The sequence below is a fragment of the Nuphar pumila genome, chromosome 3, assembly GCF_984573655.1.
Source record: "Nuphar pumila chromosome 3, dmNupPumi1.hap1.1, whole genome shotgun sequence".
In the NCBI taxonomy this organism is placed as follows: Eukaryota; Viridiplantae; Streptophyta; class Magnoliopsida; order Nymphaeales; family Nymphaeaceae; genus Nuphar; species Nuphar pumila.
This window is the reverse complement of record NC_143251.1, coordinates 134,616,373-134,632,287: the sequence shown is the minus strand read 5'-3', so window position 1 is coordinate 134,632,287 and position 15,915 is coordinate 134,616,373. Positions and strand designations below refer to the sequence as shown.

The window sequence follows — 15,915 nt, the reverse complement described above, 5'->3', positions numbered from 1 at the left end:
CATGTGAAGACGAAAATTCGTAACAAAATGGACGACGATTTTCTTGCTGGCTGTATGACATTGTACATCAAACGAGAATATACTACGACTTTAGTTATAGATTCTCTTATAGATGAATTTTATGTTGCGGGTAACCGTCAGGGTCCATTTTAGTTGGTACTTTTGTATTTTGATTTATTTTATCATAAATAAAATTTATGCATTGTTATAAACTTCAATTTATCGCACCAGTGTTATATATTGCCATTAGATAACGTTTAAGAACTTTCCTTTGACATTGAGAAAGGCTATAACAAATAGTTTGATTTGTCCATATGAAATAGATTTTTATTAATAATTGTAGTAATTTTTTATTTTATCTCAAATTTTTTTTGGGGCGCTTCCCCCGAACCCGAGACTATCACACCGTTTTTTTTCGTACACCCCTGTTTGAGCCCCCCACCCCCCCCCTCACATGAATCCTAGCTACGGCCCTGAATAGAGCTGAATAATGGGTGGGCAGGCCGGCCACATGCTGGTCTTGAGCCTATAAATGCTACCCAAGCTTGGCCTGTACTGAACTATTGGTTTGGCCCGGCCCGCCGTCCCAATTGGGCCCAAGTGTGTGAATTTTTATGTACATATGTAAGTAATATATATATATATATATATATATATATATATATATATTACATATATTTTATAATATATAATATGATTTTACATATATATTATTTGTATATATATTCAGGGTAGCATGGCCTGTCCCAGCCAGGCCCAGTCCTAACGAGCTAGGCGTGGGGTGGGAGTTTCCCAATGGGCCTGCCCGATCGAACCGGAATTTTGGCCCAGCCCGTCAATTGACAGGGATTTTGGCCCTGTCCGTCAATTGACCGGCTAGCCCGGTCCACTACCTGGCCGGCCGGCCCGTTGCCCACCCCTACCCAAAATAAGAGAGACCGTGTCAGTGGCAATGATGGTGCAAAAAGGACCGTGAGATGACCGTGTGACATTTCATTATACTGATACCGTGCACTTTGAAGTGGGGGTGTGAACTACAGGAGAGCGCGCGCGCGAGAGAGAGATGGCGGCAACCTCAGCAGCACCATCCTCGTCCTCAGTGCCTGAATCAGAAGGCCCACCAACGGGCACGAAAGAGGCCGAGAAGTCTGTACAACCTCTGAGGCTGCCCACGCCCGAAGAGATCCGCGGCCAAGACATCTGGAACAACTGCGCCGTTCGCAGCGCAGTCAGTGGCATCATGGGTAACTCACCACCACCACCACCACCACCATCTCTCTCTTTGTTCAAAGTGAATTGCAATTGCAGGAGGAGGGCTTGGTCTGTTCATGGGCTTGTTCCTGGGGGCGCTGGACAACCCAATAATGCAGGAAGAGATGACCACCAGACAGCAGCTCGTTTACACGGCGAAGCAGATGGGGAGTAGAAGTTGGGGCTCCGCCAAGACGTTTGCGGTCATGGGTCTCATCTTCTCTGCTGCGGAGTGCGTTGTGGAGAAGGTTTAGACGACAACCATCGATTGTTTCTCTTTGTATTGGTTACAGACTTCTTGTTTATTGGAGTCTTATATTGATGTTGTTTCAGGCGAGGGCTAAGCACGATACGACTAATACGGTTGTGGCTGGATGTGTTACCGGTGGGGCAATATCCGCAAAAGGTAAATCTCAATTAGTATTTCTTTGGTTATGATCATATTTTGCTTTTGGGATTGATGGTTGTTTTCAGCATGTACATGGCATTTTTAGCTCTCACTGCACTTGATTCTGACATTTTATGAATATGGACTAGTTTGAGGTACCCATCATTGAGCTGTCGATAATTTCTCATTTGCAGAGTATACTTGCCTTTCATTACCCATATTATATATGCATTGGCATGACATTGTGCATTGGTTATTGTTTGTTAGCTGTGTCGATGAAGTGTTTGATTAATTGTGTGACCGGCTAGGGGTGGTGCCTGAAGTTTGTTGTCAGTTGTTAATGCTGATACATTGGCTTCCATGGTGATTTTTTTGGCTAAATTTGGTTTTCGCCTTGATTTTCTGTGGCTTCTTGCATTCGAGGGGTTGTGAATGTTTTACATGTTGCAATAATGCGATATGTACTATAAGGCAGTCAAGGGGTCTGCTGTTACTCCGATTCCTTCAGTTTGTTGATCTTAAACCCATGCTTTAACATCCTCAATGGACCGAGGGAAACTCAAAATTAGTAGTTTAAAGAGGAAAACTGTCAAGATTTCTATTTTGAGAGGTATGCATTACTTCTTAGTTATGGTTACCACCACACAACCCTTGTGTTGCTTCATTATTTCTTATAATGTTTGGACTCCAATGTTGCTTATTGATGTTTTTCCTCATGGCATTTATATTTTGGATTAGCAATTCTTTGGTGTTTTAGTTGTTTCTTTCTTTCATTCTTCTTGATGGTTGTGTTGCAGTTCGAGGCCCATGCCCAGGATCTCTCTAGGTTCAAATCCGTTGTTGATGCAATTAGGGAACACCCACTCATAATGACAACCAGCAAAGAGCACACATATAGAAAACATAGATTTATGTGGTTTGTTGCTTAAGTTCACGAGAGTCCCAGAGTCATCATTAATATGAATCAAGTATCAAGGTATCATAAAATAGACAAATTGGAACATCAGTCTTTCTACCACCAAATGGGTTGCCGATGCGTGTAGCATCAAACCAACTGATTCCACCTTGTCTCTAGCTAAGATCCACCTTGTACTGATTGCATCTTCGCCTTGTTTAATGGAGGAAAAACCCAAGGTTAAACCACCAGCTGCAATACTCTTTAGAGTCCATGAGAGGTATCTCTTTCAATCCCAAGAGTGACGTGTCCTGTCTCTCTCTCACTTTGTCTTTCTTTCTTCCTTTTACAACATTCAAAGGAAGCACCTCTCAAACTTATCTTCAAGGGAGAATCCTTTCTTTATCTTCTTAATACCAAAGCCCAAGGGGTGTACCTCTCTAGACACGTTCAAGATTTTTTTTCTTCTAATAATCTCTCTCTTTCTCATTTTCTTTATCTTCAACTTCAAGGCACCATCCATAAGGTGCTCTTGTTTTTCAAGCCCTTTCACCAATGGGTGTTCAAAAGTTGAAATTTAACAAGATTCTTTAATATGGCATGTGAGAATGCTTTTCGACTAGCTTTCTTTATCTCCTCTCTCTAGGGCTTGCACTGATACATGTGTAAAAGTATCTCCAAACAAGATACTAAGATCAAGACCTTAATATTCTTGATAATAAACCTGGCACACATGCACAATAAGAACACTTTAGAACACTTGTGCACAAAAGCACAACTCACAAAAACTCACAAATGCACAAAGGCATAAAAAACATTGGAATCATTTTATTGAGCACTTGGGCTTTGACTCAAAGCCATGAGAAAATACAAAGGGGAGAGCCCCTATTTATAACAACCAAAAGGGGCCTTGGAGGGGCTCCACTCATAGACATTGGAGCCCCTCCAACGGTCACAAATGTCACCGTTGGAGGGGCCCAACGTCTATTTGAGTGGGCCCCCCAAGGTACCTTTTGGTACTTTAAAAAGAAATAGAAAAATAAAAAGAAAGAAAAAAACAAAATTAATTTACAATCACATTCATAAAAGTGAATGTGCGTAAAACAATAGAAAAGACTAAACTACCCTACGCCTAAACAAATAGAAATATATATTTTATATATATAATAAGTAGATACATATACATATACATATATATTAATATATGTATATGTATTACCTTATATATATAAAATATATATTACATTACATGATTAATTACATAATTTAACACCCCCCCTCAAACTTAGGGCAGGATGACCGAGAGTTTGCTAAGAAGAAAGTTGAACCGCGGAGCACACAAGGCTTTAGTGAAAAAATCCGTCAACTGATATTCTGACGTGACATATAGAAGGTCAATGACTCCTTTGAGGTACGCCTCCCGAACATAGTGACAATCCATCTCTATGTGTTTGGTCCGCTCATAAAAAGTGTGATTCTTAGCAATATAAATCGCACTTTTGTTGTCACAACATAGCTTGGTAGACCCTTCAATTGTGATTCCCATGTCTTCCAGCAACTGATGAATCCATACAATTTCTATGGTAGTAGTTGCCATGACATGATATTCGACTTCAGTTAATGATAGAGACACTTTTTGCTGCTTCTTGCATCTCCATGAGATTAATGAGTCTCCTAAGAATACACAAAAACCAGTGGTGGAGTGACGGTTATTTGGGTCACCTACCAAATCAGAGTCAGTATAAGCAATTAATTTTAACTCAGAAGAGGATGACAGAAAAACTCCCTTATTAAGAGTACACTTTAGGTATCTTACGACACGTAAGACGACACTCATGTGAATAGAAGTTGGTGCACGCTGAAACTGACTTGCCGCATGTGAGATATCTGGTCTGGTAATACTCAGGTACATCAACGATCCTACAAGTTGTCTGTAGGGAGTAGGATCAGAGAGAAGAACACCATCATCAATCTTCATTTTAGCTTCTACTATAGCAGGAGTTTCACAAACTTTATCATCTGTAATACCTGACCTGTCAATCATCTCAGATGCAAGCTTAGTTTGAGACAAAAAATACCCTCTATGAGAGTATGCTACCTCAATACCCAAGAAATAAGTTAAAAAACCCAAGTCAGACATTTCAAACTTATCATTTAAAATCGATTTTATGCTTTTAATTCCTTTAGAGTCGCTTCCGGTTTTAAGCATGTCATCCACATATAAAAGTAGAATAACAATCCCTGCATTAGATTTTCTAACAAACAAAGCAGTATCAGTAAAATAGGATAAAAAACCATTTTCTAACATTACGGAGTTAAACCTATCATACCAAGCCTTGGGGGCTTGTTTCAAACCATAAAGTGTCTTTCGAAGGCGAAACACTTTTCCTTTAGGAGACTCCATTCCAGGAGGAGCATCCATATACACTTCTTCGTTTAGATCTCCGTTTAAAAAAACATTCTTAACATCCATTTGATAGATGTTCCATTTGTTGATTGGGGCAACGATTATAAGACATCGAACGGTGACCATTCGAGCTACTGAGGCAAATGTCTCTTCATAATCAATCACATATTCTTGACTATATCCTTTTGCAACTAAACGAGCCTTATATCTCTCGAGGGACCCATCACTCTTAGTCTTAACCTTAAACACCCATCTACACCCTATTGCTTTCTTATCTTTAGGGAGGTCTTGAAATTCCTATGTCTTTGCTCTCCTTAGAGCTTCAAGTTCATTATCCATATCGACTATCCATTCCAGACATTTTCGTGCTTCCTCGAAGTTTCTAGGTTCTATGTAAGAGTGAATGACGCTTATACATGCTTTATATTTAGGTGAAAAAGACTCATATGAGATGAACCTAGATGGGGGTTTTCTTTGTATTTCGGTCCTACGAAGGTTTTCCTCACTTTGAGGAGTAGTCCCACTAGCATCATCATATCTTTCGAGGGCACTTATGAAAGTATTCCTATCTCTATGAGTGTAGGTTATGGGATCTCTATGTGGTTCTCCATTGACATGTTGATGAAGCGTTGGGGGCACAAAATTTGTTTCATTATTACTTGAGTCATTTTGATTTGACTCATCATCACTAGTATCATCATCACTAGTATCATCATCTTAAAAAGAATAGTCTATATTCTCGTCATTAGATTCAAATTTTTCGAAACCACTGATATTTTCCAAGAAGCTTACATTTCTGGAAACATATAGTTTATCATTTTTAATATCATAACAACGAAAACCTTTTTGAGTTTCAGAATAACCAAGAAAGACACAAGGAATGGCCTTGGGGGAGAGTTTGTCATTTTTATCAGTAAGGACAAAACATTTACAACCAAAAACCCTTAACCTGCTATAAGCAGGTTCTTTTTCGTATAATTTTTCAAATGGGGAAACCTTGTTCAAGTTTTTTGATGGGAGTCTATTTATGAGATAGACTGATGTAAGGGCTGCCTCAGCCCAGAGTCTTTTCGGAATATTTTGTGAAATGAGCAAAGTTCGTGTTGTTTCAATAATATGCCTATGTTTTCGTTCAGCCAACCCATTTTGTTGTGGGGTTTTAGGACAAGACCTTTGATGGAGAATACCATGATTTTCAAGATAACTTTTGAATTCAGTGGAAAGATATTCACCACCCGAATCGGTTCTAAGAATTTTTAAACTTCCATTGAATTGATTTAAAATCATCATATGAAATGTTTTAAAAATCGAGAAAACTTCATGTTTATGTTTAAGAAAATATATCCAACTAAATCTAGTGTAATCGCACACAAAGATAACATAGTATGGGAAACCTCCTTTAGATATCATCGGAGCCAGACCCCATACATTGGAGTGAACAATTTCAAAAGATTTTGTTGTAAACATAGATCTTTGAGAAAAAGGAAGACTTTTCATTTTTCCAAGAATACATTCATTACATACAAAAATTTCATTACAAAGATGCTTAATAAAAGGCAAATAAGAGATTTTAAAAATGTTGGGATGACCCAATCTCTTATGCCATACATGAATATCTTTGTTTTAAGTAACATTACAAAATTGATTTTTGGGAATTTTGACAAAATCAACATAGTAGAGGTCTCCTCTCCTAGAGCCTTCCCCAATCAACTTTTCGGACTGGCGATCCTGTATCCAACATTTATCAGAAGAGAATTTTATATCGCAACCATAGTCCGAGAGTTGAGAAACGGAGAGTAAATTTAAGTTTAGTTTTGGTATAAGACGAATTTTTGGAATAAAAAAGTCTTGTTTTTCAAAATTGCCCATTCCTTTAATTTCAAGAGGTGTTCCATCCGCGGTTGAGACAAAAGATGAAAGAGAATTTTTAGAAAAATCAGAAAGAAAACAAGAACTTTGAGTCATGTGAAATGAAGAACCGGAATCTAGGAGCGAAGATGTCTTACGGAGAGAAGAGGAGGATGACATAGCGGCTCCGGAAGTGCCTCATTTGAGAAGAGGTTGAAGAGCATCCACAATTTGTTGAAGGGAAACATGCTCATTTGATGAAGAAGGTCGTTCCTCTGGTTGGGATGCCATAGCTGCGACAAGAATTTTCTTTCATTTGGGGCAAATGGGTTTGATATGCTCGAGTTCTTTACAAAAATGGCAAGTTAATTCGCTATAGTGTCTTTTGCCATATCGATCATTTCCTTCATGTCCTTGATTTTTAAAATGAGAAGGTTTGTAGGCTTTCATATTATTCCCGGGTCTTGACACAGCATTAACCGCTTCATAATCATTTTGAGAAGGTGCAACAAGGATGCTAGGATTATTTTTACTAATCCCCATACGGGTTTCCTCACCACTTAGCTTAGTGATAACATTTTCAATAGAGGGGGATGTGAAGGCGGATAGAAGAGATGACCGAATTTGCTCAAATTCGGGTCTAAGACCATTTAGAAAATTGAAAAATCGATCTTCCTCTAGTTGCTTGTGTCTTAACCCGATTGCTTCTTCGCTCCATTTTGGTTCGAGCATAGCAAACTCGTCCCAATTAGATGATAGTTCGGCAAAATATTCTCGAATAGACAAATCGTTTTGTTGAAGGATCAAAACTTTCTTTTGGAGGTAATATTTGTGAGATAAGTCCCTTGAAGTATACATTTTTTCAAGGTACAACCAAGCTTAGAGGCCTTTTTAAACTTAATGATGTTGGCGTTGATCTTGGTTTCTACGGATGAAAAAATCCAAGACAAGATTTTGAAGTTCTTCATCTCCCACTCATCATGCTTTTTGGAATAATCTTCTAGGGCCTTTTGTCTATCTTCACCTTCAAGAATCTTAATATCCCCTTTTTCTATGATTGTAAGTTTGGGTTCGGGTTCCGATATTGAACCTTGAACGTACCCCAAAGACCTTTCCCTTTGATATGGGCTTCCATATTGCCGGCCCAAACATGGTAGTTTGAACCACTAAGTTTAAAACCAAGGGAGAAGTGAGAGTCTTTTTCACCCATTAGAGAGAGAAGAGGATAGAAAATAACACGTACCTCAAATGATTTTCAAACCTTTGTCGATAAAAGATGCTTCTAAAATATTGCCCTAAGAAGATGATTCACTTCAAAACTTCAATAACTTAGGCATGTTTTTCGAGGCACTTCACAAGTGAAGAGATACACGATCCTCCTTCTTCAACGAGGCTCTGATACCATGTAAAAGTATCTCGATAATAAACCCGACACACATGCACAATAAGAACACTTAAGAACACTTGTGCACAAAAGCACAACTCACAAAAACTCACAAATGCACAAAGGCATAAAAAATATTGGAATCACTTTATTGAGCACTTGGGCTTTGACTCAAAGCCATGAGAAAATACAAAGGGGAGAGCCCCTATTTATAACAACCAAAAGGGGCCTTGGAGGGGCTCCACTCATAGACGTTGGAGCCCCTCCAACGATCACAAATGTGACCGTTGGAGGGACCCAACGTCTATTTTAGTGCCCCCCCCCAAGGTACCTTTTGGTACTTTAAAAAGAAATAGAAAAATAAAAAGAAAGAAAAAATAAAAAGAAAGAAAAAATAAAATTAATTTACAATCACATTCATAAAAGTGAATGTGCGTAAAACAATGGAAAAGACTAAACTACCCCTACGACTAAACAAATAAAAATATATATTATATATATATAATAAGTAGATACATATACATATATATTAATATATGTATATATATTACCTTATATATATAATATATATATTACATTACATGATTAATTACATAATTTAACAACATGCACCTACACTATAACGACCTCAAGTCATACCCCTTAAAAATGTAATTTTTTTTTCATTACGGAAATATTTCCAGAAACCCGGGGCCTTTACAGTTCCACTCCCAATTGGATAAAACAACCAACCACAAGAGATTCTACATTTATCACCTCTTATTTATTAATTATGAAAGAAAGAGTTTTTAAATAATAATTGTAAGAGATATATCAGAGTTATTTAAATGACATAAAAGTAAATAAAGAAAAACTGAGCTACGCTGTCCCTTTGCGAACGGTCTAGCAAAAGTGTGACACTCGTAGCTCTCTCAAAAGCTAGTCGCTTCACTGATCCCCTGCGACTGCGAAAAACCACAGAAGTAGGGGTGTCAGAACCGAAATTCTGAGTATAAGTACCTCTAATGAAACAAAAAAAGAATACAAATAAGATTTCATGCAATAACTTAGAGGTATGCAATTATGACAAATTCATAATTCGATTAAGCATTCATGCATTATAGACAATTATTAAGTATGAGAGAACATTTAATAAGTAACAAGGATCACAATTTAAGCAATACAATCGTTTAACATGCTTTAGGGAACAATATTATGCATTCATTAACATTTAACAGTTAAGTGAACAGGTAAACATGCATGATCTAATGCATAGAAGGAATATGCATGACTTCAGTGCAATACATGAGTAAATTATTATCTTTCATTATAGTTTTTCTTTTGTATGCATGTCCCTATTAAATGTACACAATTTAAGTTCCTCTTTTTAATTACCATTTCCCGCGGATACATCAAACGGGTAAAAATTTATCGAAGTCAAGTAGGGTTCACAGGGTAACTTAGCACACAAGTTATATTTTATTACTGGGTTTCAAACTTAGCTCTCGATCGAATTACCTTTGGAACATTAGACCTGCACATCTAATGTCGGGACACTGAGGACCTCCACATCCAATAGTGTCACTTTTTTGGTATACCAAAACAACAACTGTGTCTAGACACCACCTACAGGTAAAATGACAGACTCTCCCTAAAACCGTGACCAGGAGAGAGAACCTCAATATCGGCTTCAGGGCTAAAAGAATAAAGCATACAGAGTTTTTGTATCCTTGTGGTCCTCCAAAACTGAATATCTAAGATTCTCATTCTTTCGATGGGAGATCTCAGAACATATATTACACTGTTCTTATTCATTATCTTTTTATTAAAAACCAATTATTAAGTTTTGCAATTCAGACGAAAGCTCATATCTACCCCTGCGAGAGCCATCACGAGACTCCCGCCCGTAGAAACACATTGAACAGTGCAATACAACGAAATAAAAATAAATGTGATTTTTGTGATGCATTTAAAAGTAAATAAAGAGGGAGCAAACCACAACTCAAAGCCCACCAGGCCCACGATGATTCATTTTGAACACCCATGCATTCATATGCAAAAATCATTAAGAACATGCTCATGCGTTCATTACATATCACATGCTTTTCAATGCACATTCAGTTATGACAAGTTAAAGATGTGCATGCAACAATAATATACATATACATATGCGTGAGTTCACAACTTCATTTTAAATTTCATTCCATGCACATGTTCATGTTGCATGCATGATTTCATTTAGTCTATGCATTCATGTCAAAGCATGCTTTAACTTACATGTTTATGTCACATATATGCTTTCATGCAATTACAAAACTTAATCAGCATTTAGACATTCAAGTGATGGTGCACGTGCTAAGACATCAAATTAGTGTACGCACATGCTAGGATGCAGCCTTGCAGCTATTACTTTGATTTCAGCTTATTGGGTCAAATGCAACAAAATGAAATGCATCAGGCTCTTGCACACATAGGGCTGAATATGAAGTAAGTAAAGAAATCTGGAAATTTCAAGAAGAGCTGAACCTTACACATGCTAATTTAATCTTTATTTACATGTACCCTGAGCATAAAATCATATTTTAAATCCTGTATGGCTGTATGTGTCCTCAACACATACTCAAAATTCGCACTTACCCGACTAAAAGAAATATTTAAAATACCCCACAACTAAATAAAACCCTTTTATTTTATTTATTTATTTATTTTTAAAACACGTGACCCCGGCTGGATCTAGCACGCAGCCAGACCCACCCAGCCGACCCAGTCGGCTGGGTCAGGTACTTAGCCCAGCCGACCCAATCGACTGGGGTCGACTGCCCCACCTGACTGGGGTCGGCTGGGCCCATAAAATAAAATTTTCTTTTTTTTTTGACATGGCGAGCAACCAGCTGGCCGGGTTGAAACCCCAGCCCAGCCGACCCAGTCGGCTGGGGCTGCCAGCACTTGGCTCAGCCGACAGTCAGCTGAGGTCCAACACAACAAAAGATACATTTATATATATATATATATATATATATATATATATATATATATATATATATATATATATATTTGATGACAGCATGCCAACAGAAACACTAAAATAAATTTCAGGACATCGAGCATGCTTAATACATTAAAAACAAGTCCCAGCATGCATGTACATGATTTTTTTTGCATAAGGTACACATGCACAGATCGAATATACTCAGATTCATAAAGTACACAACCGGATTATGAAATAAATCTCATTTGTTATCATAAGCATACATGCAGCCACGTTTTTGCTTGGTTGTACCCAGATTTCACATACCCTAACCATCTATAACATGATTTTTTCATAGAAATCGATAATATCATGGTGTACATGCATAACAATAATATTTTTCATGGATAAAATTTTATTTTAACATAAAAATACCTCCACAAGTATGATAATCCATAATAACCTTCAAGAGGATGAAAATACATGGATTTCAGCCATGGATCTTAGCGTAAATGTTCGGATTTACTCCTCCACATGTATTACTACTAAAATACCGCATGAAAATCGAATCCATGTTTTTTTTTCTCACTCAAATAAAAAGAGGAACCCATACCTTAACCGTAGATTGAAAAAAAAAACAAGATAAATGGTGAAAAACATCGGATGATAGAAGAAGATGGCCTCCTTCTTCTTCTTCCCCTCTTTTCTCTCTTCTTCTTTCTTTCCCCTTTTTCTTTTTCTTTCCCTTCCTTTTTTTTCCTTTATATAAGGAGTGGGAGAAAGTAGTTCGAAACGCGAGGGTTAAGGTATATAAGGAGGTTTATGACAAGTTGGATACCAAAGAGGGCGAGAAGGATATTTATAGGCTTGCAAAGATGAGAGATAGGAAATCGAGGAATCTGGGTATGGTTAGATGTATCAAAGATGAAAAGAAAGGGTTTTAGTCAAAGATGAGGAGATTAAGGAGAGATGAAAAGATTATTTTGATAAGCTATTTAATGGAAGTCATGCTCAGGATCTTGGAGACTTCTCAACTCCTTTTCACGAGATGAATCGTGACTTCATGCGCAAGATTCAAAAGAAATAAATTACAGAAGCTTTGAAGAAAATGAAATCAAGAAGGGCAATTGGCCCAGATGGTATACCTATCGAGGCTTGGAAATGCTTGGGAGAAAAAAGTTTAGAATGGTTGACAAATATTTTTAACAAGATTTGACGGACAAATAAGATGCCTAATGAGTGGATGAAGAGTACTTTGGTGCATCTATATAAAAATAAAGGTGATATACAAGATTGCACAAACTATCGTGGTATAAAACTCATGAGTTATACTATGAAACTTTGGGAGAGGGTGATTGAGTCTAGGTTGAGGAAGGTTGTCATGATATCGGAGAATCAATTTGGTTTTATGCCTGAGAGATCAACTATGAAAGCTATACATCTTCTTAGACAACTTATTGAGAGAAATAGATAGAGTGTGTTCATGCAAATTTTTTTCTCTCGTTCCTCTTTTCCTTTCTAACCTCTATTCCCTTTTTTAAAGGGGAATAAAAGATAGAAAAGAAGAGAGAATAAGAAAGGAAAGAAGAGAGGAACTCTTTTGCAAGGTCGCATCTAACCAAAATTTTGAAAATTGTTTAAAAATCACTCATCTCCGTTTTGAAAATTTGCTGGAAAATAGAGAGACGGGATTCGCTCGTCGGTACGAGGTTCGACTGTTCCTGGCGCCTTTACTAGGGGTAATCAAACCAATGATCGAATTTACACCTTTTGCTTTGCTAAAATATTATCTAAGAATTTATCCTAAGTCTAGATGCACAAAGAATCATGCTTGTGTGAATGCAGAGATGTATGCTCTTTTGAAAAAATGATTTTTGAAAATTTCCAAGTTTTATGAGATGATCTTGATAATGGAGTGAAGAGATGATTCAAAGAATTTGATTTGATTTTAGATTTTTAATCCGACCCAGGATTTGAGATGGATCGGGAAGAAGAGACTTGAATTTTCAAGTCTTGGAATGATCAGGACTTGGAGAGAGAAGGAATTTAGAATTAGCATTTTGAAATAAGAATGATTCTTCAAAGTCATAATGGACTTTGAATTGGGGTCGATTTTCAAGAATCGACTTTGAAGTCAATATCTAATCAGGGATTTGAATTTGAATTTAGACTTGAGAATAAATTTGAAACGAGCTTTGACAATTGGAATTGGTTTTGAAAATGAAATTTTGATTTAAAGTCTAATATCAAGATGAAACTGGATCTGAGGTTCGAGGTGGGATTGGATCCTGATTCTGGAATTCTCAATGGGATTGGATCTGAAGTCTAAGATCCAAAAGTTGAATTCTGGATCTGAAAATCTAAGATCCGATATGAAGTCGGATCTGAAATCTGGATCCTAAAAGAGAATTGGACTCTGGACCCTAAAGTGGATTTTGGATCTGAAGTCTGAGATCCGAGATGGAGTTGGGTTCCGGATTTAGAATCCTAAATGGGAATTGGATCCGAAATCTGAGATCCAATGATGAAGTTGAATTCTGGATTCTAAATGGAATTTGATCCAAGATCTGGAATCCAAGATGGAATGGGGTTCTAACTTTGGATTTGGATTTTTTGAAAGTCCAGATGGGACTTTTGAAGATGGGTCTGGGTCTTGAAAAACCCAGATTGAATTTTAAAACTTAGGAAGAACAATATTTTGAGATTCAGAATCAATCCCAAATTTTGATTTAGAATTTGAAGATAAGAAAATAGACTCGGTTTTGAATCAAAAGATGAATCTGAGATCTCAGAGTTAAATTGAACTTTGAAATTGGATTCGAATTTGGAAATGAAATTTTGAATATTTGAATTTGAAATTTCAAAGTCAAATTGGACTTTAAAATCGAAATTTTAAATCTTTGAAATAAGATAGAAGAATGAATTGAAATAGAGATTGAAGAAAGATATTTGAGATCACTTGGAGTTTTGAGAAAGAATTTTGAAAATATGATGCAATTCTATCCTAAATGATGAATGAATTTGAAGAATTTGTTGAAATTGGATTGAAAAGTCATATTTTATTCTTCAAGTGAATTAAAATAAGATTGAAGATATAATACATCCCTGACTATGGTCATTGAATGTATTATATAATAATTACATTTAAATTCAAGTGAAGAATAAAATACATTTTTGGTGCTTTTATTAGACTTTAAAAATGAAATCAACTCTCAATATATCCTGAAGAGCGTAATAAAATATATAGGGCTATGTATATATAATGAGGGAATGGATTCATCTTAGATGTATATGAGAAATGCATGAAAGCATGTATGTATATTCCTACGACTAGAAACTCTTCATAAGATCTAAACATATTTATATGTATATATACGATATGCATGATGCTGGTGCCTAAGGGTAGCTTGGAGTGTAGGGATTTTATGGCAGGATATGGGCAGCTAATGTATTGGTGAAGGCAGGGTTGTGATGCCTATATTGCAGCAACAACTGGTTAGATTTGGGTTACGAAAATTGTCCCACTTAGAAGAAACCTGCTGTATTGCAGAAGCAGAAACCGATGGGATCTAACATTGAGAAGCTGACAATTGACCATTCAGACCAACTAGATGTTTGTGATGGCAGCTTTGGACCAAATGATTACTGGCTCAAGAGGTTTTTTTTTTGCAGCTGTGGGTTTAAGGGCACAGGCAAATAAGGGATCGGCTGACAGTGAATATGTGAAGGCTATAGGTAAGTGCGATACGTAGGACAAAAGATATATTGCTATTGCGGAAGCAATAAGCCTAGGTGCATGGGGTTGCTGCAGTGAAAGGTGAGATAGTGGACTTTCACAGGGAAAGATGACAGCAGGTGTGTCAATTTGTTATGGGGATTGAGTGGATATGTGGTGGAATTAACAGGGGGGTGAATATTGGGAAGGTGGGTAATACCTATTCTGTTGGAGATACAACAATGTGCCGGGGGCTGTAAGGTAATGGAGGTGAATGTATATAGTTGGGAGATTACAACAGGGGATGGGACTGTGAGCACAGCAACCTGAATTGCTTGTGAGTGGGTGGAACATCACAGCAATGGTTGGCATTGCTGTGAATGAAGGAGACACTACAGCAGTGAGCACTGCTGTAAGTGCATGGATCATCACAGCAATGTTAGGCATTGCTGTGGATGAGTGAAAAGTTACAGCAGTAGGGGTTGAGCTGGGAACAACTAGCAGATGATATGCATGTATTGTGCATATATGAGAGTGATGATAACATGAAGGGATCATGAAGACGAAAAGAGGAGAAGAAAAAAAATGCTGTGAAAGATTACAGGTATATACTAAAAAAAAGAAAACTTTCTGAGTAGCCAAACCAATTTCAGATATCCAGAAAATGCACCAAGACAAAATTTAGACAGTGATGCCAGGAGCCTTAGGTAGAGGATCGGTTCTCCAAAATTTCCAGAACATACGACTGATAGGCCTTTCAACTGAGTTTGTGGTCATAAGGCCATGGTCAGCTGTGAATTACCACTATAAACATTAATTACCTTCCACAGGGTACACAGGGACAAATAATTATGTATAAAAAATAAAACAAAACCCGAAAATTCTAATTCAAAAGAGAGATAGAGCAACCTATCGAAGTTCCGTTGATATTACTCTACCAATGCTATTAGGGATCAATACAGGACTTAGGTTCTGAATATCAAAAAGGAGGGTTGCTCATTCCATTGGGATATCATATCAACAAGTGGCATCATTTTAAAACAGAATGTTGCTGAAACTACCCATAACATACACTTGTCA

General features: G+C 37.2%; 1 protein-coding gene across 1 annotated transcript in view; it reads left to right on the top strand.

The window, feature by feature from the left end:
- Positions 1-1,031: 1,031 nt before the first annotated feature.
- Positions 1,032-15,915, top strand: part of LOC149843941 (mitochondrial import inner membrane translocase subunit TIM22-4-like) — a 118,254-nt gene continuing 103,370 nt past the window's right edge. The window contains exons 1-3 of the mRNA XM_090000180.1: positions 1,032-1,244; positions 1,309-1,499; positions 1,585-1,657. Of these exons, the coding sequence (XP_089856306.1) occupies positions 1,064-1,244; positions 1,309-1,499; positions 1,585-1,657 (445 nt within the window). The 5' untranslated portion in view covers positions 1,032-1,063. The remainder of the gene's footprint in view (positions 1,245-1,308; positions 1,500-1,584; positions 1,658-15,915) is intronic.